This window comes from Sinocyclocheilus grahami, unplaced genomic scaffold (assembly GCF_001515645.1).
Source record: "Sinocyclocheilus grahami isolate Dianchi unplaced genomic scaffold, SAMN03320097.WGS_v1.1 scaffold747.1, whole genome shotgun sequence".
Classification (NCBI taxonomy): Eukaryota; Metazoa; Chordata; class Actinopteri; order Cypriniformes; family Cyprinidae; genus Sinocyclocheilus; species Sinocyclocheilus grahami.
The window spans coordinates 18,159-45,050 of record NW_015505926.1 but is presented as its reverse complement, the minus strand read 5'-3'; the positions used below and the strand labels follow the sequence as shown (position 1 = coordinate 45,050).

At 38.7% G+C, this 26,892-nt stretch overlaps 1 protein-coding gene across 1 annotated transcript; it reads right to left on the bottom strand.

Moving 5' to 3' along the window:
• Positions 1-840: 840 nt before the first annotated feature.
• LOC107560857 (nucleolar protein 4-like) lies at positions 841-11,182 on the bottom strand. The gene is made up of 7 exons (XM_016245130.1): positions 11,164-11,182; positions 7,096-7,454; positions 6,170-6,349; positions 5,798-5,986; positions 4,692-4,814; positions 4,383-4,587; positions 841-3,161 (listed from the first exon to the last, which is right to left on the bottom strand). Exons 1-7 carry the CDS (start codon positions 11,180-11,182, stop codon positions 2,944-2,946), a joined length of 1,293 nt encoding a protein of 430 aa, XP_016100616.1. The 3' UTR covers positions 841-2,943.
• Between the last annotated feature and the right edge of the window lie 15,710 nt (positions 11,183-26,892).

Genomic DNA, 26,892 nt, shown 5'->3' with positions numbered 1-26,892 from the left:
GATGAACAGAAATGGCAAAAGCATAGAAAATAAGGAGAGAGGACCCAATGAATGTGCAGGTCAAATTGGTCAGAAACATGTCTAGGTCAAATTTCACTGCAAAAATCAAAAGACACAAATCTGAAATTGTATTTTGTGAAGACTATTTTTGGACCTTTTTTTTTTTTTGTAATTTGTTCTAGTTATTTTTTGTTATATGACTTAAGCATATTTATCCCCAATTTTAATTAGCATAATGCAAATAAAAAAATACAGTACTTAAACATCTCAATTTGTCAATTGAATTAAAAAATATAAAAAATAAATATTACATTTATGTGTTACACATACTGTAATAAATATGAATTACAGTATTTTACTGTAAACTGTACATAATTTCCATTTTAAATGACTGAGTTTGTAATGAACCTAAAGTTCATTAAGGTTTCTTATTTTATTTATTTTGGTGTTAAACTTAGGAAATGTAACATTTTTAAATATGTAAAAATATTTAAACAATTTTAAAGTTTCAATATTATTAAATATTTATTAGTGCTGTCAAACGATTAATCGCGATTAATCGCATCCAAAATAAAAGTTTTTTGTTTACATAATATATCTGTGCATATTTATGTATATATAAATACAAACACATGCATGTATATATTTAAGAAAAATATGTTTGTTTATATATTAAATATATTTATATATATATTATAAAATATAAGAATATAAATATATAAATGTATATACATGTAAATATTATTCAAATATATACTGTATGAGTGTGTATTTATATAAACATACACAGTAAACAAAAACTTTTATTTTGAATGTGATTAATCGCGATTAATCGTTTGACAGCACTAATTTATATATCTCCCCTTATTTCCTTATTACTGTAAGTTCTCTCCTGAAATAAAAGAAACAGCGAAGACAGTTACAGATGAGAGAGGTCAAGGACCCTTTTGTGATCAGAGCGATGTTAAACACAGTGAGGAGAGGCCTCACGCTGTCAATTTTGCATGTCTTCACGTCTATTGCAATTCTAATCAACAACTCAATATCCAAGTAGGAGGCTGGACTGTGAAGGCCTACCATAAATATAACACATCAAGAAATCATTACTTCTACATGTCAGGGGTGTCAAAATTGCACACAAACTTGTCTTAAGAGGGCAGTGCAATCTCTGGTCACACTCACACATCATCATGGCTTTCGATCATAAGTAGGTCCCGGTCATGTGATTATGAATGATTCTGAAGGCTCCTCAGCAGGGGTCATGTCATGGTAGCCTCTCTGTATTAGTCTGTCTCCTTTAGGGCCAGAAATGCGTTTGATTATCTTCTGCATTGCGATATTCTTTCTCCATCCCCCACTAGCAGTACAACACGGAGCCGGCGCCGAGCTCCTCAATCACAGATTAGCGCTGCCTCTGTGTGCAAATGGAGCAAATTACAGTGACATTACTGCCAGTCAGTCCCTAAACAAATCTACCTCACTAACTACACATTTTAAACCTCTCCTGTTAAATATTCAGTTCACTACAGACCCTTTAGCGTGTCTGTTCGTGTCGTACACGTGTTCGTGTATGCGCCAAGCTCTTGTGCCAAAGACGATTTGATCCCAGTTGATCTCGAGATTTAAGCACACACCGCACTTTTAGAACAAATCAAACAAAAGCAAACACAAGCAGCCCTCAGTATGAAATCAAACACTCTCGACCAGAATGCAAAACGGCAGTTTTTTTAAATATTTCTTTTGGATTTGGCTTCCGTTTCAGACTTTTTTTGCCTTGTTTTATTTTGCCTTGAGGTGCTCTGGTTGTGTTTGGGAGGCTTGAGGTTTCAGGTCTGTGGCGTTACGTTGGAGTCCATAGCAGCAGAGTGGATTAATGGCCATTAAGAAAAGTCAACAGATACAAGACTAACAAGCTTCCATTCCGGATCCTTCCTCTCCATCTCCCTCCAAAGCAGAATAATAAGGTGGAGGAGGAGAAAGGACGTACAGGAGAAATGGAAGGACACATAGAGAAGAGGAGAATAGAGGGTGACCCGTAGAGAGGAAACAAAGAGTTGGCATCTGTGAGACCAAAGTGTTTAAATGCATCAGGAAAGGTCCATTCCCAAAACAAGTCCAGTGTATTTTTGCCATCAGTACCTTGAAATGGATTGGAATATATACAGTACAACACATTTGGAGGAGGTGGAAAAGAAAATCCGCAGTTCAATTACAGAAATGACAAATTCACTCCCACTCTCTCCTTTCGATGCCCAAATCAGTGGACTGCGAAGTCGAGGACGGACAGGTGATAATTTTCTTCTCCCACACACAGAGAGGGGAATGATGGGAGAGAGAGAGAGCAGGACAGACAGGCTGAGGTATTTCCAGGTGAGCTTCCACCTGCGTATCTATATGCATAAATTAATGATTCAGAGGTCAGAATGAATGGAAAAGTGCTTCAGGACACTGCGAGTGCTTATTTACAGCAAATACAAAGGTCTATTATTTTTCTTCTTGCTTTTCTTATCTTCTTTCTTTCCATTACGCCTCCAAATCAAAAGTGTCTTCATTTAGTTAGTGCCGTCTGGAGGATTGACGTTCCGTAATTCCTCCTTTGAAGTAGCTAAAAACAAAGAAAATCAGAAATCGATGGCTTTCAGCGGGGAACGAATGGCAGTTAAACAGAGGGAGGCCATGGAGAAGGCATGAAATGTGGGAGCAGTTTGTGGAGGACGCATCGAACCATCCGCTTCTGCACCGAAGTGTCCTTTTGAAATTCATCTCCATCTTTCGCCCGTTCTCGTTGAAATTATATGAAAGCAAAAGCTTGATGAAGCTGTTTTCTCTATCTTCTAACATCTTTAAGAGCCAGATGGTTTTCCTCAGTGACCGGAAAACCTCTGATGAGGATCATGTGAGGGACGAGGGTATGTGTTTAGACAGAGAGTTTTGAGAATCGGTTCAGTTCTGTTGTAGTATGAGGTTCTCCAGCTCATCTGCCGATCGTAGCAGGAAGGCCGCAGACTCACGGTATCCTGCGATCAGCTGACGCACTGCCGTCACTTCTGTATGGCTGAGCTGAGCTGAAGCCCCGCCTCCTCCTCCATTCCTGCCGAGACTACTGGAGCTTGACGAGGATGAATTTGAGGCCAGAGACTTCATACTGAGATCAGTAGGCCCTGAACGGAGAGGACAAAAATATAATTACAGACATAAAAACAACTAAGAACACAGACACGGTAGCTCTTAAGAGAGGATCAAAATTCTTAAAAACACAAGGTTGCTCTTTCACTCTACTCCAATCAACAGTGTCATAGGAATTAAGTCAGTTACAAATAAGTGTGTAACAGAAAATAATGGCACACTCTTGTGGGCTGCACGCAATCACATACAACATGACCAGTGTAGTCCAATCCTTCAAAAATTACTCTTTTAAACCAGTCTTTTTAGTGACTCAGAAACATGCAGTGCAGCCTGATTCACGAACGAATGACTCTTAAGAGTCAGTCCTTTAATGAATTCAAAAAGATTTTATAATAACTTTAAGCATAAAAAATAAACAGTTTTACATGAGAAACCGCTTACTTCAGCAGTTTTTGCAGCAGTTTTTGGTTGTGTTGATTATATATACATTAAATATATAGCAATTGCACAGCATAGTTTGGGCCCAGTTGTTGCATTTTAAAATTCATTTGTTTGTAATTTACCAAGTTAAAATGTTTCCTGTATATGAAATATGTCCACATTAAATTAAACAAAAACTGAAAAAATTCACCAAGCCCCAGTAGATCTGTCAAAAACCTAGTTGACTGTCTACTTAGACATTATTTTAAAGCAGTGGTTTTGACTCGAAGGCCCCACTGTCCAACACAATATTTAACAAACTTCTACATAATATAATATTAACAGAACTTCACGTATATAATTTATTAATTGTATTATGTTATTAATAGAAACTGGCAATATGGTTCAATTAATCAACCAAAATTCAGTATGTACACAGTAAGTTCTTTAATAAAACCAGTAGTTATGGAGGGGAAGAAAGCAATATGATTTCAGTTTACATCCTGATTGTATGTTTTTATAGCATTAGTATGTTTTTAAAAATTTTAATTACATCAAAGTTTTAGAATGTTAGAATATTTCAATATATCAAAAAGAATATTATTAATAGCACTGATAAGAATTTAACTCATTTTAAGTCATCCTGAAGCCCCCTTGGCCCTCTAGTTGGTTGGTTGAGAAGCACTTTTTAATGCATCCTAGCCCTTATATGTTGTAATTTACTTTGTAAATCACATTTTAAGGCAGCTTTGCTTGTATCCTGTATCCTTTCACAGATAAGGCAATTGTGTGAGTAAGCAAAGTTCAGTTAGGATGCTGCCAGCTTCCTCTCTCACCGTTTGTCTGGGCGGTAGCTGTTGTCAGTGACACGGGGTGTTGCATGCTGGCACACAGTCCACCATAACCACGATAACTGTAGTTGAGGCCTCCATTAATGTATAGCTGGTCCTGGGAGTAGGCTGAGGCAGCAAGGGAGTATGCAGAGTGGGTCAGCGAGACCGGTTCACGAGAGACCGCCTTATCCAGAGATAACGGCTCATCCTGAGAGAGAGAGATGAATATATCAGGCTAACTTGGTTTTAAAATAAACAGAGACACCAAGACAGTTCCACAAGCTTCACATACACTTATACAACGCTACTTACGTGTGCCTGGTAGACATCCATGCGCATTCGTTTGGCAGCTTTGCGTGATTCACTCTCACAGGCGGCTGCTAGAATGTTCTCAGCCAGGGCTGAGGTCAGGTGGGGTGGCGTGGGTCGAGTCTGCTAATACACACACAGTACATTTAATATATTAACTATTATGGACTAATTTTATGGGTCATGGTGAAAGAACACAGAATCGCCTTTTATATGTAACGTTATACACTACCATTCAAGTTTTTAATGTTTTTGAAAGAAGTCTCTTGTGCTCACTAAGGCTCCATTTATTGAATCAAAAACAGTAATATTATCAAATATTATTAAGCTGACTGTTATATTTGAATATATTTTAAAACGTAATTTATTCCTGTGATGTCAAAGCTGAATTTTCAGCATCATTACTCCAGTCTTCAGTGTCACATGATCCTTCAGAAATCTTTCTAATATGCTGGATTTGATGTTTAAGAAACATTTCTTTTTGTTATCAATGTTGAAATCAGTTGTGGTGCTTGATATGTTTGTAGAAACAGTGATAATTTTTTTTCAGGATTCTTCAACCAATTGAAAAGAAAGAGCAAATGAAACAGAAATCTTTTGTAAAATTATAAATGTCTTTACTGTCACTTTTAATCAATTTATTCTGTCCTTGTTAAATAAAGTAGATTATAAAAAGATATATAAGAAATATAATATATATATATATAAAAAAATAAATTTTGTCTTATATAGAAACATTGTTAATAGTTTTGACAGTTTTGAACTTAATTTACAGAAATGTGTCTAATATGAATATCTGTATATCGACGAAAACATGAACAAAATTTGCCTAAATTAGTTATGTAGAAAAACTTGTTTTGGACAAATTAAATTCCCTTCTCTGAATTTCAGCTTTAAACTTTACAATGAAAGTTACAGCCATTTTAATTTTGGAGCACGGTCAATTTAATTTAAAATGGCAACTCCATCAATATTAATTTAGAATTTTTGCCTTCATCACTAAACAAAACTGTATTTCTCAGTATCTGTACTGTGTTGACCACAAGGGGGCAATATAAGTCATCTAACCATTACAAAAAGCAGAATGGGCTCAATATGTCAGCGTGTACCTCCATGCCGTTCTTCTTCATACGGCGACAGGATTTGAGGTAGGTACGAATGCGTTTGCGAGCGCGTTCCTGGAACTCTGGGAACTGACGGCTGCAGGACTCGATAATGGCCTGGATCTTCTCTTTAGGCTGTTTAGAGATTGGCACCATACGGTCCAGGTTCTCATCCACAAAGAGACGCACAAACATCTAGAAAAAGAGAGAGAGAAATGAATTACTTCACCTAAGTATGAGGTGTGAGTGAAATCCACACATACAACATGTATTGAGGAATTCTAATTTGACTTACAAATAAAAAGCCATGCCAGACCCCATGGTTTACAGCTCTTTTTATGAAGTAGAAAATCATGAGTTGAATGTCCTTATACTCACGTTAAAAGCCTTCAACCTCTCTGGATCCACTCCTTCTACATCATTGATCTTATCGCTATCGTCGTGGTCATCATGGTCATCGTCATCATCGTCAGCCGCCGGAGGCCGACCAACAGTCAGATCTTCAGGGCATATCTCCATCTTTATTGAATCATAGCTGCCTGAACTGTATTGAGGAGACTGCAAAAACACACAAAGAAACCAAGGTAAGCCTTCTGTCTGCAAGAGCGTATTGATGATCAGAAAAGACTTTCAAAGGAGGACACGGACTGAAAGATGTATCAAAAAGATGAAGTCTATCAATTAGGCCATTCATGGCCACCGATGGCGCTTCGGCTGATGAAAACCACGGCTTCAAGGTCTAACAGTGTTATTCAGACATTCTCGGTACCGAGAGTCTTGGGCTGCATTTGAGATTGTGAATCTGTTAATTTGAAAGATAGTGTTGCGCTCTTCTTTTCACAAAGACAATACAATTAAAAAGGAGACGGGAAGCAACAGAGGCCGACCATGGAAAAGAGGAATGAAATGAAAGTTTCTATTCAGACCGGAGCCTTGCTCGGCATATTGTTCAAACCTCTCTGCATCTGTCTGAATGAAAAACGCTCATGTGCCACGCTAGCTAACTGAATGAATGAGGTTTGATTGAGAGCCTTTGCATCTGTGGGTTCAACTCGCATTGTACGCTCAAAACAAATGAATCTGTTGTGTACAAGAGTGAAGGAAAAATCTACAGGCATTACCAGTAGCAAGATTAGCAAATAAGTATCTTATAAAGTCAGGTACTTAATTTCCAAGCTGATACTAAACTAAATAAAAAATAATTTTTTTTTATTGCTACTGGCATTGATTACTGAAATTTTGGTATTGTGACAATTGTAAGTAGCATTCAGCATTTTTATGGTCCTAAATGATTATATATATACCTTGTTATTATAGTCCCTGATATCTCGGTCAAGGCGTAGCTCTGAGGATTTGGGGTATTTTCTGCGCAGCTCCTCTGCGTGCTCAGGGTTAAAGGTCGCCAGCATGGAGGCAGCACTAGGCAGGGCCTGACTCAGTCTGTCACTGAGGTTGACTGGTTGCTGGTCCTCTGAGGATGAGGACGAGGAAGTCGTGCTGAAGTCAAGTGGCGCTGCGGTATCGTTTCCGTTGCCGTTAACCTCAGCGTACGAGCCTGATCCAGGTCCCGTCCCCGTACTGTCACTCACTCCGGCCACACCTACCGAGGGAGGAGTCAGTGTGTGAATCCCATTGCCACTCCCACTTTCAGAAGATGAATCATCTAAAACACACAACACACAGCGAAAAATTAGTTTTACAACAGACAACACCGTACTTTTCCAACAACATACAGTTTGATTATTCTTAAAGGTGCAGCATGTAATTTTTAGCTCTAAAACAATGACCATTTCCCAAACTAATTTTAAATTTCCTAAACATTCCCAGATTATTGGTCAGAAAAGCAGGCAATTATGCCCCAAAACATAGTTGAGCTGCTATAAGTTTTGGTTCCCAAACAAACAAAACAATGTTGAAAGTGCCACAGAGCAACAGTGCTTAGGGCAATGAAGCAATGAATAGTTTACTTATAGTAATACTGGAACAGAAGAAAGTATTTTACATTGATGTATGTGGTGTTCGCTACTGTCCATTTTGAAGAGCTGGATGTATGGAAATTAGTTCATTAAGAGATCTATACCACAGCAGAGCTGAATAAAGCACCACACACACACACACACACTCAGACACATGGACAAAGAGACAAACATACACCCCTGTGCTTAAATACATAACCCAGATATACAAGTGCAATACATTTTGTGAATTTTGAGAAAAAGAAGTGTTCCTTTCAGAAATGACATGTATATCTCATTTGTTGCCATTCTTCTTTTTTTCTCAATATAATGCATTATATTGCCATAAAAGTGTGCTTAACTGAATCGAATGTGTATTTGTAGTCTACTTTATATCAAGTAGGCCTATATTTAAAAAAAACTGTGCTTGCAGGTAATATAATATTAATACAATAAAAGGCAAATTAAGTGTACTTAAATAGAGCAAACTTTCATGACTGTTTGTTAACACACAAGTGCATTTTGTAATAATGGCAAATATATATCCTTATGTAAAGTACTTCATAATAATTTTAAATGTAGTGTGCTATTCAATATAATGTTAATATAATATTCATATATTTTAATATATATTTAATATATTTTAAATGTACTAAATTGCAACTTCATTATAAAAATGTGCAATTACAAATATTTTTCTATTCATGGCATACAGTGCAAGTTTCAACAGAAATGACATGAAAGCGCATTTTACTATAAATGCTTGTCAGTACATTTGGGCACTTTAACCTTATTTCAAAGACAACAGAAGTAATTATGAAATTACATAAATATGTACTTAAATTTACCCAAGTGGGTCAAAAATCACTGTTAAGTTCATTTAACTGCATTTAATATAAATATAAGCTATAATACATTTTCACTGAGTTTGAATTTACAAATAATAAGAAAAAACATGACATGAAAAAATAATCTTGCACATACAAACAGATACCTCAGCAAACTAATACGGCAAATCTAGATATAAAGAACTGTGAAAATAAGAAACAGAAAATTTAAAAAAAAAAATAAAATATGACGTACAGTTACAATGTACAAGAGGTGTACAGTTGTAATGCCTACACACAGCTATAGGGGGAAACAACAGCGAGGGCAGAATTGGGGTCAACGTACAGTGCCAGCAGGAAAAACAGAGACAGAGGGAAGAAAAAGAGATAGGACAGGATGGATTGGATGTAGAGGAGAGGGCACAGGCCAGTTGGAGAAGGAGGGATAGAGATTGGATGAAAAGAGGGAGGGGGTGATGCGAAGTGAGTTAGGGGACGAGGGCAGTGGGAAGCAGGTCAGAGTCAGGGGCACTGAACATTGATGGAGGAAGGGAGAGGAGGATGGGGGGATGGTGAAATTATCAGTGGAGGACACTGGATGAGAAGATGTGAGAACGAGGAAGATAAAAGAAAGCTGGGTGTTAAGGGAGAGGGGCAGAAAGAAAGAGGGATGGAAGAATAAGCCAAAGAGTGAGAGAAAGCCAGAAAAAGAGACATCGAATGTGTGTAGGGGTGAGCATGGCAGAGACAGCCGCATATTTATTGGAGTATAAAGAGTATTCATGCAGGGAGAGGAAGGCCGGACTAATGCCTGCCAGCTCTGCTAAAAAGCTCGAAAGCGTTCGCACACACACACACACACACACACACACACACACTCACAGTTTTTCTTGCCATTCCCGCCTTCACTGGTTTTTCAGGAAAGGTGTTTGAATCAAGCAGAAAAGCATGAATATAGGTTAAAATATTGCTCAAATAAAAAAAATAATAAAAAAAAGTCAACTGGCCAGTGTCACTTTGGAGCATTAGCTGTGTGTCCACACAGAATTAATCTCTGAGATAACTGGACTGGTGGGAGCTGCTTTATCATAGTGTAATATTCAGACCAGCTCAGACAAACAGGCACAAAGACCCTTGTGCTTTATAGCAAGGCCAGTGGAAGGGAGTTTGATAACCTCTTTAACGCAATATGAATCCCTAAAAGCAGGTGGCAGCTTCCTGAAGCTCTCCTTTCTCATTCAATGCGAATAATGACAGCAAATAATACCACTTAACCGTGTGACAAGCGTGAAATATGATTAGCCCTGGCTCATGTCACTCAGCTGGCCCCGGTCCAGTTCACTCCTGCGGAGAGAGTTCCCCTTTTAATCATCCAGAGTAAAAGCCATACAGACAAGCCGACTGCGTCTGAACATTCTCCATCCATCCATCCTGCTTTTAGACTTAAATTCTACCCATCCTACAAATACAATAGTTAAGGGTGAGTTTAAAACATGTTATATATTTAATGTAATGTTTTAAAAACTCATTCTACTTCTATTCAATGTTAACTGTAAAAAAAAAATCTATATCTCTGAGGAAACAAAACAGCGGGCCAAGTGATTGTCGCTATGTTTATTGCCGCAATTACTCTAGCAGGTGTGTGTGTTTGCATGTGACCCACAGACACGCAGAGGGGTGCAGGCACAACAGTCGATAGCACCGCTGTGCTTCCTGCCTCAGAATCTCAGTAACGACCAATCAGGCGTAATGATCCAGTCTACACAGCAGGGCCTGTGAGGAGTCACCATAACACAAACATTTCATCAAGTGGTGCTGTCCGTGCGCTGATTGGCTGAGAGGATAGACGGTGTACTTTTTGAACCCCCCCACACATATGTACTAGGCATCTAAACAGGGTGGCAGCAAGCAGGAGGGAATGAGAGATGATCGGCTCTTTACTTGTGCAGTAATTGACTGTTTTTTTAATTCATGCGGATGACCTCCAATTAGTGTGCTCCTCCGATAAGCCTGAGCCCGTCAGTCAACTCCCCCCACTGCACTCCCCCCACAGTCTAACAGAATCTTATTCACCGCACACCTACCACACACATTTCTTACAGATTCTCCCTCCTCGTCCCTCATCTCTTCAGACCAGCACAAGGCGATGGGTTGCTTCAATGACAAATCACACACCAGATTTTCATGGTGAAAACTGTCTAACAGCTAAGCATAGCACTCAGCACTTATTTATAAATACTAGGGCTGCCCCCTAATAGTCGACTAATTGTTAGTCGACCAGAAGAGGCTTGGTCGACTAAAATTTTATTAGTCACAGAAAAAAAAAAAATACATTGGCGAAGTCACGTAGGTCATTAACGGCTGGTCTATGGTAATACAGTACATCCGGCAGGACATCCAAATGCTCGCCTATCATTCATCCACCACAAATATGGCTTATCATCTGAAATATGTAAGTATTAGCAACTTTACATGGCCGCTCAATCTAATGTTAACCTAGAGAAATGTCCGCTGTTCAAGTGTCTGTGCGGAAGCTGAACAGCAGCGTGCTCATTGCAGGACAGATGGAGGCGCTGGTGCGCTCACTTACTCTTAAAATACCCCGTCATTTTTGGTTATATAGATAAGAGTAATACATCTTTCAAATCTGCAAAGACTCTACATTTATTTATGTGCACTCACAATAACAACAAAACGCACTTTTGTAAAATAATGAAAGCAAACAGGATGTGCTTTTTGCCGTCTCGGTCTGTGAACTTGAGCGCGAAACTCGGTGTATATCTTTTGCCTTACAGACATTAAAAATATATCTATAGAGAGTGAAATGTCTACTTTCAAATGAAGCAATTCAAATGGAAAACAAATATTCTCAGATTATGTAATCCATGTGAAACATGCATAAAAACGCAACCAATACTGTGGACGAGTCAAGTGTCGCCGAGTTTATCTCTTAAAGGGGTCATTATATCATGCGATTTCAAGTTTTCCTTTCTCTTTGGAGTGTTACAAGCTGATTGTGCATAGATAAGATCCCTGAAGTTGCAAAGACTAGTCTCAAAACCAAAGAGATATTCTTTATCAAAGTTAAGACTCTGCCACGCCCCCCTAAAACGGCTCGTTCTAACACGCCCCCACATATCTACCTCACTATGTGGAAATATTAGCATAATGCCGCCCAAATGTTCATGCAAAGAAAGAAGGCGTGGTTTCAGTAACCGCAGTTAGTGTTGAAGCAGCCATGTCAGGGAGACGCTGTGTGTTTCTAGGCGAAAGCAAAAGCACTTTATTTCTGCCGAAAGTAGATGCATTTAGGAATCTTTAAGATTACTTACAACAGAACAGCAATGCATTTTATGGACGACCGTTTCGTGAACCTAGGAGAGGAGGTAATTCTGACTTTGCTATGACAATCTGGCGCTTCTGAATCAGCTACTGTTTTGTTATTAGTTTAAGTATTTTCTATTGACTGTTCAAATGCGAGTTTAGCGCATCGTGTGTGTGTGTGCGCGCGAGCGAGCGAGAGAGAGAGAGAGAGAGAGAGAGAGAGAGGGGGGGGGGGGGCACAACACAAACACAAACACTGGGTCAGCTGGCCAATCAGAGCAGACTGCGCTTGTCGGAAGGAGGGACTTTGTAGAAAACGAAGCGTTTGAGAGAGGCGGGGCATAGAGGACCTACAATAATGTACAGTATTTGAAAAATTATGTGTTTTTTGAACATTAAAGCATGTCAACATATTCTGTTATACCAAGTACACAAAATAATGATCTTTAAAAAAGCATCATATGACCCCTTTAAACCGAAAACAAAGAAAGCAGTAGTTTATCAGTGAATTATTAAAATGTTAATGCAGCCTCCTTACTGTTTTCCCTGACACATTCATAATCATAGCTTATGCTTTATGAGTGCGCTTGAGCGCTTATTAGGCTTTGTAGGCAATTAAAGGCTCATTATAATGATTTAAATGGTTTATTAATAAATGTGTGATTAGTCGACTAATGCTTAAAATGAACGACTACTAGTCGACCAGAAAAATCCTTAGTCGTGGGTAGCCCTAATAAATACACCATAAGTTAACTAGAATTATAATTATATTATAATTATATCTGTCTATCTATCTATCTATCTATCTATCTAAATTTGATTAATATTATATTATATATATTGTATAATTGTACTGTTTTATTATATATTATTATATAACATATAATTCATAATATATAATAAATTATATATATATACATATAGCAACTTATGAGGAACATTGCAGACAAACTCTAAAATGTATATATATATGCACATATATAATATACATATATAGATACACATAAATATACACATATTTACTGATAACATTTTGTATATATAATATTTAGTTTTAGTTTACATATATTTTTATATATCTAAAGTACAACTGATGCAAAGGAGGGAAATTCTCTCCCTCTTCCACCCCCATCTCGACCTCTTTCTCTCACTTCTGCACAATAGAGACCCACCCTGTCTGCTTGCACCACCCCTCCTCTAATCTCGGCTCTTCTAAAAAAAAAAAAATACTGGATACTAGAAGTGAAAGAGAGAGAGCTGACAGTGTGGTCCAGCTGCTCTGAATGTCACAGTGATTCATTGGGGGCATTTATCGCACTGGGGACAGGACAACACTGGAGTGTGTGTGTGTTTAAGAGGGCAAGGGTCTAACAGGCACAAGGGCACTCACACAAACATGCTGATTGAAACCAGGCTCGTTGAGTTGCTGTCAGGTTGTGAGGATGGTCCACAGACAGTCAATCAATGCTTTAACCATGATTCCCCTGGGGTGTGGGGGCAGAGGGTAGGTGGGAAGAGCAGAGTGCTGCATGCAAACTCATCATAAAATACTTAACACAAACATATACAAAACCACAAACGCACATAACCAATACTATCAATACAATCTTGCCTATAAACATACAATTCATTCAATACTGGAAAATATATCAATAGTACTGTTCAATCTAGTTAAAAAAGTACTGTTTTTCTTGCTATCTGTGCTACTTGTTAGCAACATGCTAACTTCAAACTAATGAAATCACTTGTAAGTTAGGGTTAAGGTGCAGTCACATTAGCAAAACATTGCAGACACAGGTGGTCCATTATCAACAGTATAGTGATGCATGAAGAACTGATTGCTCAAGAGGTCACTTCCAAACTAAGCAGCTTTATATCAGTCAACACAGTGAATTTGTGTGTTCAAAGTTTAACAAACTTGAGTCTGAAGCCAAATCAAATGCCTCACATGCACCTATGTTTATCCTGCAGGATTTACAATACAAAGGTAAATGTGACCTCTCCCACTGTAAAATAAGATTTTTCAAAGTTGTCAATACAAAGACTATTGGACTATATGATTTTCAAGAAAACATTATTTTAGATTTTCTACTTCAAAATTTTACGTGGCATATTGGTTGCCATTTCTTAGTACTGTAAGTATTTGCAAAATGTACTAACAATTTCTGAGTGAAAATGGTTTCAAATGAAATCCTACATGATTTTTTTTTTAGTGTAGAATTACTTTCTTGTGGCGGACAGGCTGTGCAGTGTTCATGCTTATGCAAAGCATTTCAAATCATTCCCTTACAACATTGTATTCAGTTAGGATGCTGTCTGAGTGAGCTGCATGCTAAGTTTTGAAACAGAGCTTGTACTGTATATTCAGTTAGGTTTTTCAGTTCTCCGTGGGCATTAGAAAAGCTGATTGGCCACTCAAAACAGTGAACTCGAGTCTCAATCTTATCAAATCAAAGAAATATGCACTTCTCTACACTGTTTGTAATAACTTGTTAATTAAAATGAACCATTCATCAAACTTTACTTGGCCTAAACACTGATTCTTCTCAGGATTATGCACAAACATTTTAATCAATATGATTTAATCTACAACAGCAATTTCATATTTTACAGGAGCCAGTATAAATCAATGTTTTCATTGTAGTTATGGTCTGAGAACATGGATTTAAATATACGCTACTGATAAAGCATGGTATTAATTAAGGGAATTGTTTCTTTAATGCAGCAATGGGTCAATAAATTAAATTAAACTATGTCATGAAAGCAGCATAGCCTGTAGCTCCTGCAGTGTGTAGGGGACAGCGGACCACACGGAAATCTAGTTCACCATTCAATCAGCTCAATTCTACAACATCAGAACAACTAAAGCATGAATCACAGAGCTAAAAATACTACTTAACCATGTGGGCCTTTACACATGCACACACACACGCGCACACATGAGCATGCCAAAACTCACACCATGCAAACACTTACACATGCTTCAACACACATGGTAAAATGAGCACAGAAATGCACAGGTTCGAGCACAGAAAATTAAAAACCATGTTACCATGTTAATGCATGTAAAAAAAAAAAAGTATTTAAAAAAGCATAAAGATCTAATGCTATGATGTCCAGGCATTTAAGTGCACAAAATGTCACTGTATTTTAACAAATCAAAATGCATTCACAAACAAATACACTTAACGGTCAATTTATGAGATCATGGGCCAGTTGCACCAGCTGGACGTACACCCGGTTGTAAGACTAGGCTGGACGTAAATGGCACTTTAAGTCGTGCGTAGAATTTATACCCGTTGCACCATTTCGGCGTAGTGCTACGTCTGACACTAAATCTTATGCCTAGTCAGATGTAGGTGTAAAGTGAAAAGTCATGATTTGCTCGGACATTATTTGTTTTTAGGATTCATGTCTGTTAGTTAATTATTACTGCAGACGTGACCTGTAATGTTTATGGTCTTTTCGGGCAGGATGGCGATATCAATCTATCACACTGTCGACATTGAATACAAAATATATTTCTGTCAAGCATGTAATAATTATGCAGTAAAATATTACATATGAACTGGGGTTATTAAAAGAAACTTAACCATTTGACATCTTGCTTGGAAGGACAGTGTGGTTGAAAATATTTCCCGTCTTTAATTCAATTCATTATTTGTAGCGTGCCTGCCATCCAATAATCGCAATAAGTTTTGTCCTTTGTTACTTTTAATCAGAAATAAATGATCAGCTTTCAAATTCTGTGAATTTTATCACAAAATACAAACCATAAAAGTGTTTTTTCAGCCACAGAAAGACAGCAAAACACAAAATGTCACGTAAAGTAAATTACTTCAGGAAAGATATTCATTGTACATAAACTTGATAGTCAGCTATAAAAAAAATAACTCTAGAGAGAAGCATTGTATTACATTTATTATATTTTACTTAACCTTGATGAAATCTGTCATGGGAATGCAGGGAGACTTCAGATATAAACACGTGGACTTGTTAGGAAATGTTTACTCAATGAAATCATAGCGCGGTGATTTCACTTATATTATGTCTTGAGCAATTCAGTTCTATATTAGTAGTTGTAGCCATTGCGGCGTGAACGTCGTCTCAGCTATATCTATAACTGTGGGAGAATGTGTCTACGAAACTACGATCAGGCACAACTACGCTCGACGTAGACAATGCACATCCACGCTGAGCGTAGTTGTGCGTGATCGTAGTTTTAGTTGGTGCAACAGGTGTAAATATTTATCGTAAAGCAGGATGTTGCAAAGCCCAGCGTAGGGCTTACACCCAGCGTTTTTACGTCTAGCTGGTGCAACCGGCCCCATGAGAAGACACATGGCGTGACTTGGATTCCATTTGCCACAAACAAATAATACACTGTTTCATTCACGCACACACACTCAGACAAAGAACAGAGTTCTTTACACCCGCGCACGCTTATGCATGTATATATTCATGCATAAGAATGTCTGATTTTACCAAATAATATACTGAATGTGCATGCATATGCATACCAGCATATAAGAAAGAAGTGCAATAAATATATATTATGGATGTTATAGTGATATGACCACAGTGTGGAGGCTAAAACTCACAAATACAACTTTCTGCTCAGGTAAAACCACTCTCATCATTTTAAATTCTCATCATTTACTCACCCTCATGCCATTTCAAACCTGTATGATTTAAATTTTCTGTGAAAAACACATTTTGAAGAATGTTTCAGCTATTTTTTGTCCATACAATGAAAGTCAATGGAGTCCGAAATAACGCTGGACCCCACTGACATTCACTCTATGGAAGAAAAAAAAAACACTTCAGGTTTTGGAGTGACATAAGGGTAAATAAACAACGGCAGAATTAAAATTTTTGTGTCAAATTATTCCTTTAAGTAATATTCCCTCAACTTGGAAGCTTAGGCCATCAGTTCACTAATTTTCGGTAGTATTTGTAAATGAACAATGTGTACTTTTTTTGTGTTACCTGCACCCAGATATCCTCATTTATTTGTCAGCATATGTCCTGTCTCTGTCACGTAGCATCAATTTAAAATCAAAATTCGCCCTTCTACTGAATAGACAGTGAACTTTTATTACCCCATCTTGCCAGCAGAGAGTAACCCATTTAAAGGGTCATATGATGCAATTTCAAGTTTTCCTTTGTCTTTGGAGTGTTACAAGCTGTTCGTGCATTTATAAGATCCTTAAAGTTGCAAAGACTAAAATCTCAAACCCAAAGAGATATTCTTTATAAAAGTTAAGACTTGTCTACACCTTCCTAAAACACCTAATTTAAAAACGCCCCCACATATCTACATCACTGTGTTGGAAGATTTGCATAACACTGTCCTAATGTTTGCGCAAAGAAAGAAGGCCCAACTTTTATTCTTGATTTAGTATTGTTGCCGCCGCCATGGTGTGGAGATGCTGTGTCTTTCCAAATATGGTAAGGGACGTAACACTTCGTCACGCTTGAGGTATTCGGCTAATCACAACGCACTGGATAGCTGGCCAATCAGTGCCCACCTCGCTTTTCAGAACGATGAGCTTTGTAAAAATCGCCGCGTTTCAGAAAGGCAGGGCATAGATAAGAAACAAGAATGTACAGTATATGAAAAATGTTTTTTTGAACCTTAAACTACGTAAACACATTGCATTACATCAAATACACAAAATCATGTTATTTTTATCATCGTCATATGACCCCTTTAAGAAAGTCCTGAATTTTCACAATCACAATAGCTATGTTTCCATCCAAAGTTACGAATTAAACTTATGCACAAAATTGGAATATCGCATAAAACATTTGCGAATAAAGCACCGTTACCATCCAGTGAGTTGAAGAGAACAAAATAGTCACTTCCTGAATAACGTGCGCTGAATATCACAAAGAAAATTAAATTTGCTGCAGTAGGAGAAGGCACTGTATATAATAACTTTTCTATTCAATAAATTACGAGCCTCAGAGCGCTCAGACGAAACGCGGTCATGTTATCTTACTTTCGGAGCCTGCTGCTTGGGAACGCAGTTCTGGGAGTTAATTATAACGAAGCCCTTTGATGAGACTTTGCTCAAGCATTTTAGAATGACAAATCTAGCATTTCAGATGCTGTGCAATGAGATCAGTCTGTTGGTTTGTTCAGTTTTATGCTGTGCCATTGCAAAGTCACATGTCTTTTTTGATGCGCATTAAGGAACTTATTCGGTAAAAGTGTTTCCATCAGTTTATGCGCATGCATTACGGCTATGAAATTTATCCTTCTTAGTTGAGCGTATACGTTTTTTTATGCACATTTTTAGAATTTATGTGCATCTTGGCGTTTCCATCCAGCGTTTTTTTATGCGATATCTTAAAATGTGCATAAAAATAGATTGATGGAAACATAGCTATTGGCAGCATTGTGTTGCTGTTCATCTTGTACATACAATCATTGCGACATGACTCACAAGACAGTTTGAGAACTTGAGAGGAACAGTCGGACTGATCATACAGCACTGTTTCACTTCTCGTGTATGCGGTGGGTTTGAACCCGGCGTGTTTTTTTTTTTTTACACGAGACCTGGTAGCTTATTTTTTTCCCCAAGCCTCAGCGGAGCTGACCTGAGCACAAGCAGTAACAGATGCTAATTCTTTCACTTCTACTTCCCCAGCAGCACTGCAGGGAGTGTGTGCGCGGACACGTATGTGTGTCGGACTCCCCTGTGGGATTACAATGGATTATCTTGCTAAGACGTGGCACGAGCTGCTCCCCATGCCGGCACAAGGCCTGGCATTGCCATAGCAACAAGCCCCCCCCCCCGCCGAAACCCCCAGCGTTGTATCAGTGACAGCTGTCCCCTACCCAAAAGAGAGTGAGGACCAGGTCAGCAGAGTGAGAGAGGAAGAAGGGAGGATTTGAAATGGGTTGGAATGTGCAAAGACACAGAATGAAGATGCCAAGAGGCGAGAGAGACAGATGGAGGTAAAAGCAAGTCTGTGCTGGAATGACAGAAGGTGGAGGAAAAAAAGAAAGAAAGAGAGAGAGAGAGAGAGAGAGAGAGAGAGAGGTTTATCTTATTGAGTTTGTCCTTTACTGTCTTGGTGCCCCTGACACAGTAGATAATCTTCACTCCAGACACCTGGGAAGAGCAGCGTCCCTGAGCAAGCCTCAGCATGTGCTCACAAACGTTCACACATGATGAACTTCCCAAATCTTCTGGGCTTCATGAAACAGAAACCTAAAGGTATCCTTCACCAAAAAAAATTTAAATTCTGTCATAATTGACTATCCCTATGTCTATGGAACCTAAAAGAGAAATTTGGTCGCTATTTTCTGTTGTACAATTTTAAATTAGAATGAATGGAGATTGGAGATTTTAAGCCTCAAAAAGGATGCAAAAGCACAATAAAAGTATGATAAAAATGACCTTCAAGTCAAAAAAGGTTGATAGCCACTGTTATAAATCACTTTTATGATACTATCATGTTACTTTCTTGGGAATGGACTTTAAATATACTAAAAAGTGTGGCCAGAATATTCTCCAGAAATTCACCTTTTGTGTTCCACTGAAGAAAGACATACAAAGTCATACAGGTCTGGAAAAACATGAGGGTGAGAAAAAAATGAGAGAGTTTTCATCTTTAGTTGAGCTATTCCTTTAAGGGCATGCACAGCTACATGAGGAATGAAGGATTTGATTTTAAGAAGTTTAACTATGCCCCTCACACACTCAGTGTGTAAATCCTAATGGCACAGCTGATGAGAGATGGTAATTGGGTAGATTTAATGGGCCCGGCTGAAATTCCCCAGTTTGGGCTCCAAACTGAGCAGAGATAATTAGAGAGGGGCTCAAAACCCCTTTCACATTTAATAAAGAAAAGCAATTTATTAATCTCTGCTTCCCTCCCCCTTCCTCTCCTCCTCGTCTCTCTCTTAGGACTGCTGGTGCTTCTTTTGAAGAGAGAGTTTTCTGGGTTGTTATAAGTGGGCTGTTCTGTTTGTCTGTAATACCTCAATACAGCAGACCCAAGAGCCCAGATACACTACACAAAGAATGAAGTACAGTCTGTCAGTACAGTTTATACAGTATAGTAACTGTGTGTTTGTGTGTGGTTCATGTATACCCTACGTTATGGTAACAAAATGTCCCCACAAAAAGATGGAAGTATCCAAAGTCCTTGTCCTTGTCCTTGTGGGGACATTTGTTGGTCCCATGAGGAAACAAGTTTATAAATTATACAGAATTAAGTTTTTTGAAAATGGAGTGTGTGTGTGTTTGTATGGGAGTTGGTACACCAGTTATCAAAAAGGTACGGTTTGTTTTTTTACAACATCTCTTGTAAAAATCTTAACCATAGCTTCCAATACCATCAGACTATTTCATGCACACATTTATGCAAAATAAGGTTTGTGAACTATTTACACTTTTTAGTTTTAACTAATAGTTTTATGAACAAGCTCTACATAAATATACAATTTACATAAAAATGGTTTCACAAACACTTTACGTTAGTTCATAATGCTTCTTGTTATTGTAACTAAGACAAAATCTTAAACCAATACAATTGCTCTTTAATTTCCTGTAGCTCACCTTGAAGACCACAGCGCTTACAACACCAAGGTCATGGGTTCAGGTCCTAAGAAACACACATACTAATAGATTGCACTGAATGTACTGTAAAGCCCACAATATACTTCATTTTTGACGCAAACTTATATACCGTATGTACACTGAACAAAATTATAAAAGCAACACTTTTGTTTTTGCCCCCATTTTTCATGATTTTTATTTTTTCTATGTACACAAAAGGCCTATTTCTCTCAAATATTGTTCACAAATCTGTCTAAATCTGTGTTAGTGAGCACTTCTCCTTTGCCGAGATACTCCATCCACCTCACAGGTGTGGCATATCAAGATGCTGATTAGACAGCATGATTATTGCACAGGTGTGCCTTAGGCTGGCCACAATAAAAGACCACTCTATCTATTCGATTATTCAAATGTTTGTTCCGTGGGTTGGCATTCGATTTTCAATTTTGAGATTTGAATATTCTTCTTGCATTCAGGCAACACCTGGCATTTCCCGTGAAACGGTTCTCATTCGCGCTTGAATATGAATCGCCCATGACTGAACGTCATGAACGTCATGATTCAGTTAATCTGGAAGAGAAGACAAAAATGTCGAAGACCTCAGCTGTGTGGGAGCACTTTAAATTGAGTGAGGACAAGACAAAGGCAGTGTGCCAAATATGCGATTTGAAACTGGCCTACCACAACAGCACATCAAGTTTGAAAAATCACCTCAGTTCTGTAAGTAGTACGCCTATAGTATATTATTGGTTTAAAAAAACGAGCTGCTTTTATCCGCCATGTTAATCAGTAATTTTACACATGATAAAATTGTGCACTTAATTTGCTTGGAAAATACTTGCGAATACGGCAGTCATAAAAAAACGTACAGTAGCCCAGCCTAATAATAATTTGTTTACGCTACCGTGTTCTTTATTTATTATAGTTCGTTGAACTTCATTCATTTATTTTTCGTTCTTCTTTTATTTAAATAGGCTACCCTTTACGGTGTCAGTAATTACTGTGCTGCTAATTTCTGATTTGGGGGTGATTTTTTTGTTAGAAAAATGTTAGGCTACCTTATTAAAAGTATTGCTCTAAACAGACCTGTGTGTTTTGTATCACTAGTGCAGTGTTCGTTCTCTAAGCATATAAGCCCTGCCCATGTGAGGCGCGCTGCTTCTGGCTCACGCTGTTCTGTAATTTATTAAAAGTTTATTAATTCTGAACGTGTCGCGTGTCCATATTGCACCAAAATGCGACACTGCGCTCCCTTGGGTCCGCAGCAACACACCCGCCACGCGTGAAGTCAATTGAATGAACAGTTCTTGACAAAATAAAAATACAAACAGACAAACAGACACACAGAGATTCCTGCCTTTATTAGAGAGAAGAATATGTTCAGCCCCCTCTCTCCAAAGCTTCGAATATTCGGTGTTGATTACTACCGAAGCTTCGAAGCTCAAAAAATGGTATTCGGACCAGCCCTACTCGACACATGCACTAAATAAATAAATAAATACAAAAAGTAAATCAAAATTATTCAGGGTACATGTGCAACCTGAGCATACAGAGTATAGTTAGAAAAATCTGGCGTATGCTTATGATGAAATTTATATCACGTATACTGTATGCATACCCTAGCATTGATTAATACTCTGGACTTGAGTTGCAGTGCATTTTGATTTACTGATTTTGATCTACTGTATTATTTCACAGACGTGTGGTACTTGTACATTATCTCACAGAAGTGAGTACACTCCTCACATTTTTGTAAATATTTTATTATATCTTTTAATGTGACAACACTGAAGAAATGACACTGCTACAATGTAAAGTAGTGAGTGTACAGCTTGTATAACAGTGTAAATTTGCTGTCCCATCAAAATAACTCAACACACAGCCAGTATTGTCTAAACCGCTGGCCACAAAAGTTAGTACACCCCTAAATTAAAATGTCTAAATTGGGCCCAAAGTGTCAATTTTTGTGTGGCCACCATTATTTTCCAGCACTGCCTTAACCCTCTTGGGCATGGAGTTCACCAGAGCTTCACAGGTTGCCACTGGAGTCCTCTTCCACTCCTCCATGATGACATCACAGAGCTGGTGGATGTTAGAGACCTTGCGCTCTTCCACCTTCCGTTTGAGAATGCCCCACAGATGCTCACCTTTACCCTCAGGTGTGTTTGGGGTCGTTATCATATTGGAATACTGCCCTGTGGTCCAGTCTCCGAAGGGAGGGGATCATGCTCTGCTTCAGTATGTCACAGTACATATTGGCATTCATGGTTTCCTCAATGAACTGTAGCACCCCAGTGCCGGCAGCACTCATGCAGCCCCAGACCATGACACTCCCACCACCATGCTTAACTGTAGGCAAGACACAGTTTTCTTTGGACTCCTCACCTAGTTGCCGCCACACACGCTTGACACCATCTGAACCAAATAAGTTTATCTTGGTCTCATCAGACCAGAGGGCATGGTTCCAGTAATCCATGTCCTTAGTCTGCTTGTCTTCAGCAAACTGTTTGCGGGCTTTCTTGTGCATCATCTTTAGAAGAGGCTTCCTTCTGGGACGACAGCCATGCAGACCAATTTGATGCAGTGTGCGGCGTATGGTCACAAAACAGGAAAAAAAAGATATGTTGCTTCTTCCATTTCATTGTCACATTAATATCTTTATGCCTTTAAAAGTCGAAAGCGCTACAGAAAAATCACCCTGGTGTCTGAGTGGCCGGCCTGAGCCACATTGTAAATGAGAGGAGGTTAGGCTAGAGGTACAGTAAAGCTGTCATCTCAGATCTCAGCGGTCAGCTGAGATGCTGAGTCTGGGCAGCAGTTCAGCTGGTAATAGGATGTGAGTAGACAGGCCTGTGAAAGCACTGCCCGGCCTTTCCATCGGCCTTTCACCCAATTCCCTAAGAAAAAGACAGTGAAGGGGGAAGGGACAGAGATAGAGAGAGCGAGAGGTGGAATAAGAGAAGTAAAGACAGCGAGTGCCCAAGGTAGTGACTTTCTCTCTGTCACAGTTTGTTCCCCTCTTTCCATCTTTCGTGAGTGCCATATTGGTACAATGAGAGCGAGAGACAGGGGATGAGCGAGATATGGAGGTGTGGAGGAGAGAGACAGCTAACTGAAAAGTGTCAGGGTATGTTTCTTTAGCGTGTGCAGCCATTTTTCTGCTCTGAATAGTTATGACTGTGCTGAGGGCAGAAACAAATAGAGCATTTAGCGTAGCATGGAGGACAGCGGAGGAGATGGAGAGAGAGGGGGATGGAGGAAAGAACTTGGGGGGGAGAGGAGGGTCTATCATGAGATTGAAGGAATGACAATATTACATGCCGTGAAGAACCATTCCTCAGTGTACAGTGTACCTCTGTGGCCTTGCTAATAGTAGTCATAAAGTGTGTGCGCTCACATACACAAAAACAGAACAACAGACAGTGTCTTGTGCCAGAATCAACCCACTGTTTGTCTGTTCTGTTATCAGTCGTCCAAAGCTACATGTGGATCTCAGTCTGCTCTTTGCGGCACGCATAGACTGGCAGGCGACGCTAAAAATGCAATGGTGTTAACGGCTGTTATAAACATGACACTGGAAATGAGGAAGTTTGATGCAGGACTTAAAGGGATAGTTCACCCAGAAATGAAAATTCGAAATCATTCACTCACCCTCATGTCATTTCAAATTCATAAGACTTTGGTAAACCTTTGAAACACTAAGATATTTTTATTGTAACCTGAAAGATTTCTGTCCAGGTAACCAAAACTTTGAAGGCCCAATACGGTCATAAAGGCATCTTAAAACTGATCCATGTGAATCAATTGGTTTAATCCAAGTCTTGTGAAGGGATACGATCAATATACTGTATATGATGAACATGAATTTAGGCTTTTTTCAAATATAAACTTACATACAGCACATCATATCTGGCAACCACGGAAGCGTGTGCATGTCACATGTGCCTTGAACACTAGAACAAACCTTATTGATTCTTAAGCATCATTCGTTTGGACGTTTGAGCTTATGTGTTTACCATATGTGATGTGATATGCTCTATGTATGTGTATAGTTAAGAATGAGATTTTGCACTCATCTGTAAGAAAATGTCACATGCCTTCCATTTTTTGGTTAGCAATCACTATTGTTTTTCTTGGTTGCTGAGTGAAAATAAAAAAAAGTTGACAGTGTCACGAACAATGCCTGATCAAAAAGTGTAATGACTTTTGTGATTACATGTATGTTACGTGAATTTCATAGGTTTAAGCTAAGTTAGCATGCGATGTTAAGTTTAGCAGTTTGTTTGCAAAACAATGGCAACATAAAATGGCAACTTTAAAGTCACAATGAAACGGAAGTACCAACAGATCTTTTCTTTGGTATTACGATGTAGGTCCAAGTGTAACAGATTATTGAAAAAGGGCAGCACCAACACACCATTTCCACCAGAGTTAATCTACTCTCCTGTCTGATTTGTGGTTAAGGCTAGAAGGGATACAGCTACGGCTACTGGGCATGCGCACATCAATATAGGGTATTTTTTGTCACACTGTATACAACAATTACTATTTTTGCATTATTGTTTAGGGTTGGGGTAGTTGTAGACCAGTGAAGTAGTCCGGGCGATACGCAGGTATATGCCATATGCTTACTTTTTGCCCAGGGCTGTTTGCGTATTACGACTTCTAAGGATCAATATTTGAGTATACCCACTTGTTTTGTTGTTTTGCAAGTCCGCAATTTACTGTCATGTTAGCCCCTTTAACTGTGTCCCATGTTGTTGTGTGATTCTTTGTTGTAATTGGTGCATTATCACTTCTATCATTCTACGTTTTCCTGGTCATCATTGACTGACTGCGCGTGTCCACTCTCCGCTCCGCGCCGCTCGCGTTTGCAACTGAAAACTACTACGTGCGACTATGAAGAATGCCTGATCAGCATATTTTTGTTCAGTTTTGTTCAGTGCTGAGTTATGCAAGCTCATGAATCCTATCATTATAAAAGGGTAGACACACATGATGTAGGCTAAATAATAGCATTACAGTGTATAGAGCTTTGTTGATTATAATCAATGAACTAAGGAAAGTGACAGCTTTCAAGGTTTGCAAATGTGATATTGATTTAGATATTTAACAGTTCTATAAACAAGACATTAATATTAAGTGTTTTGACGTTGTCTGACTATAACAGTATTGCCTGATTTTGCTCTATTTCGTCAATGAAAATAGTTTCAAACAAAGTCCAGCTAAGCTTCTACACATCTCCAAGCAAACACAGTGGTGTTTCGTTTTGAATGAACGTGCGTTTTTAAATGAATCTAGTGAGTGGTTCAATTAATCATTCATAAAACAGTCACGTGCTTTGTTCCTGAATGAATCAGCCGTTCGAATTAATCAACTGAATGAATTAGATTATTATATAATTACATAGATAATTATAACTGCTGGGGGGGGGGGGGTACAATGCTGTTTCATGCATTCATGAGTTGTTTACACTGTTAAAGAGTTGGATTCTCATGCGAAGCATGGACAAAGTTTTAGAAAACAATTTGGACGTATGACGGAGTATTTCTGTGCCAAAAATCTTACTTCCGGGTTCGTACAAGTTTCTGAGAGTTTTTTTCGATCATGGCTCTTAATGACGTAAACGAGGTTGGAACTCCTTATATGGGCAGTTCTCCCGGAAGAGCACGCCCGCGCATGCATTGACCAGAGCAAGAGCGAGATAGCGCCCATCAACGCGCTTCATTCGGTGGCAGCGCTGCACGGGACTTGTTAGGGAAGAATGTCTCCAATCCAAACAAGTGTGTTTTTGGTTGTAAGGGAAAGATAACTTTGTTCAGCTTCCTAAAGAACCCAACGTTATGTAAACAGTGGATACAGTTTGTTTTTCCGGGGCAGCAACGGAATTTCACAAGTGTGTTTATTGACGAACGTTTTATAAACAAGGCCCAGTTCAATGCTGGATTTGCACATCGTTTGATACTGAAAGATATCACTTTTAATCACTTTCATTGACTTTTTCATTAACTGTTCCCTCCTGGTGGAATGACCTGCCCAAAATGAAAGATGGATCGGTCCCAGCTATAAAAGATCCCGGTCATGATTCAGAACTGCAGATGGTAAGTGAAACAGCATCAAATGTCTGTTTTGTTGGCATTCGGCGCCCAAGTGCTTGTCACTCTAGCTCTGCCCACGGCGCCCCTCCAGGAGCTTGGCTTTTTCCAGAGAGAATCGTAAAGCTGTATCTTTCTTTTATAAATATGATAAAACTAAATACTTTTTGGAGATATGAAGGATGCAGTACTACTCTATAGGTACTCAAGATTAACATGAGATTGGGTGAAACTGTGTGTGTTATGCCCCCTTTAAAGTCAGTTGTTTACTAAAATGTCAGTTATTTAAATCACTTAAATCAATCAATATTTCTATATTCAACA

Excerpts from the sequence above, each read along its gene's own strand:
- LOC107560857 (XM_016245130.1), bottom strand. Across the intron at positions 5,987-6,169 it reads AGAGGTTGAAGGCTTTTAAC|ATGTTTGTGCGTCTCTTTGT; the intron begins GTGAGTATAAGG and ends CTCTTTTTCTAG. Across the intron at positions 3,162-4,382 it reads AGCTACCGCCCAGACAAACG|GGCCTACTGATCTCAGTATG; the intron begins GTGAGAGAGGAA and ends CTCTCCGTTCAG.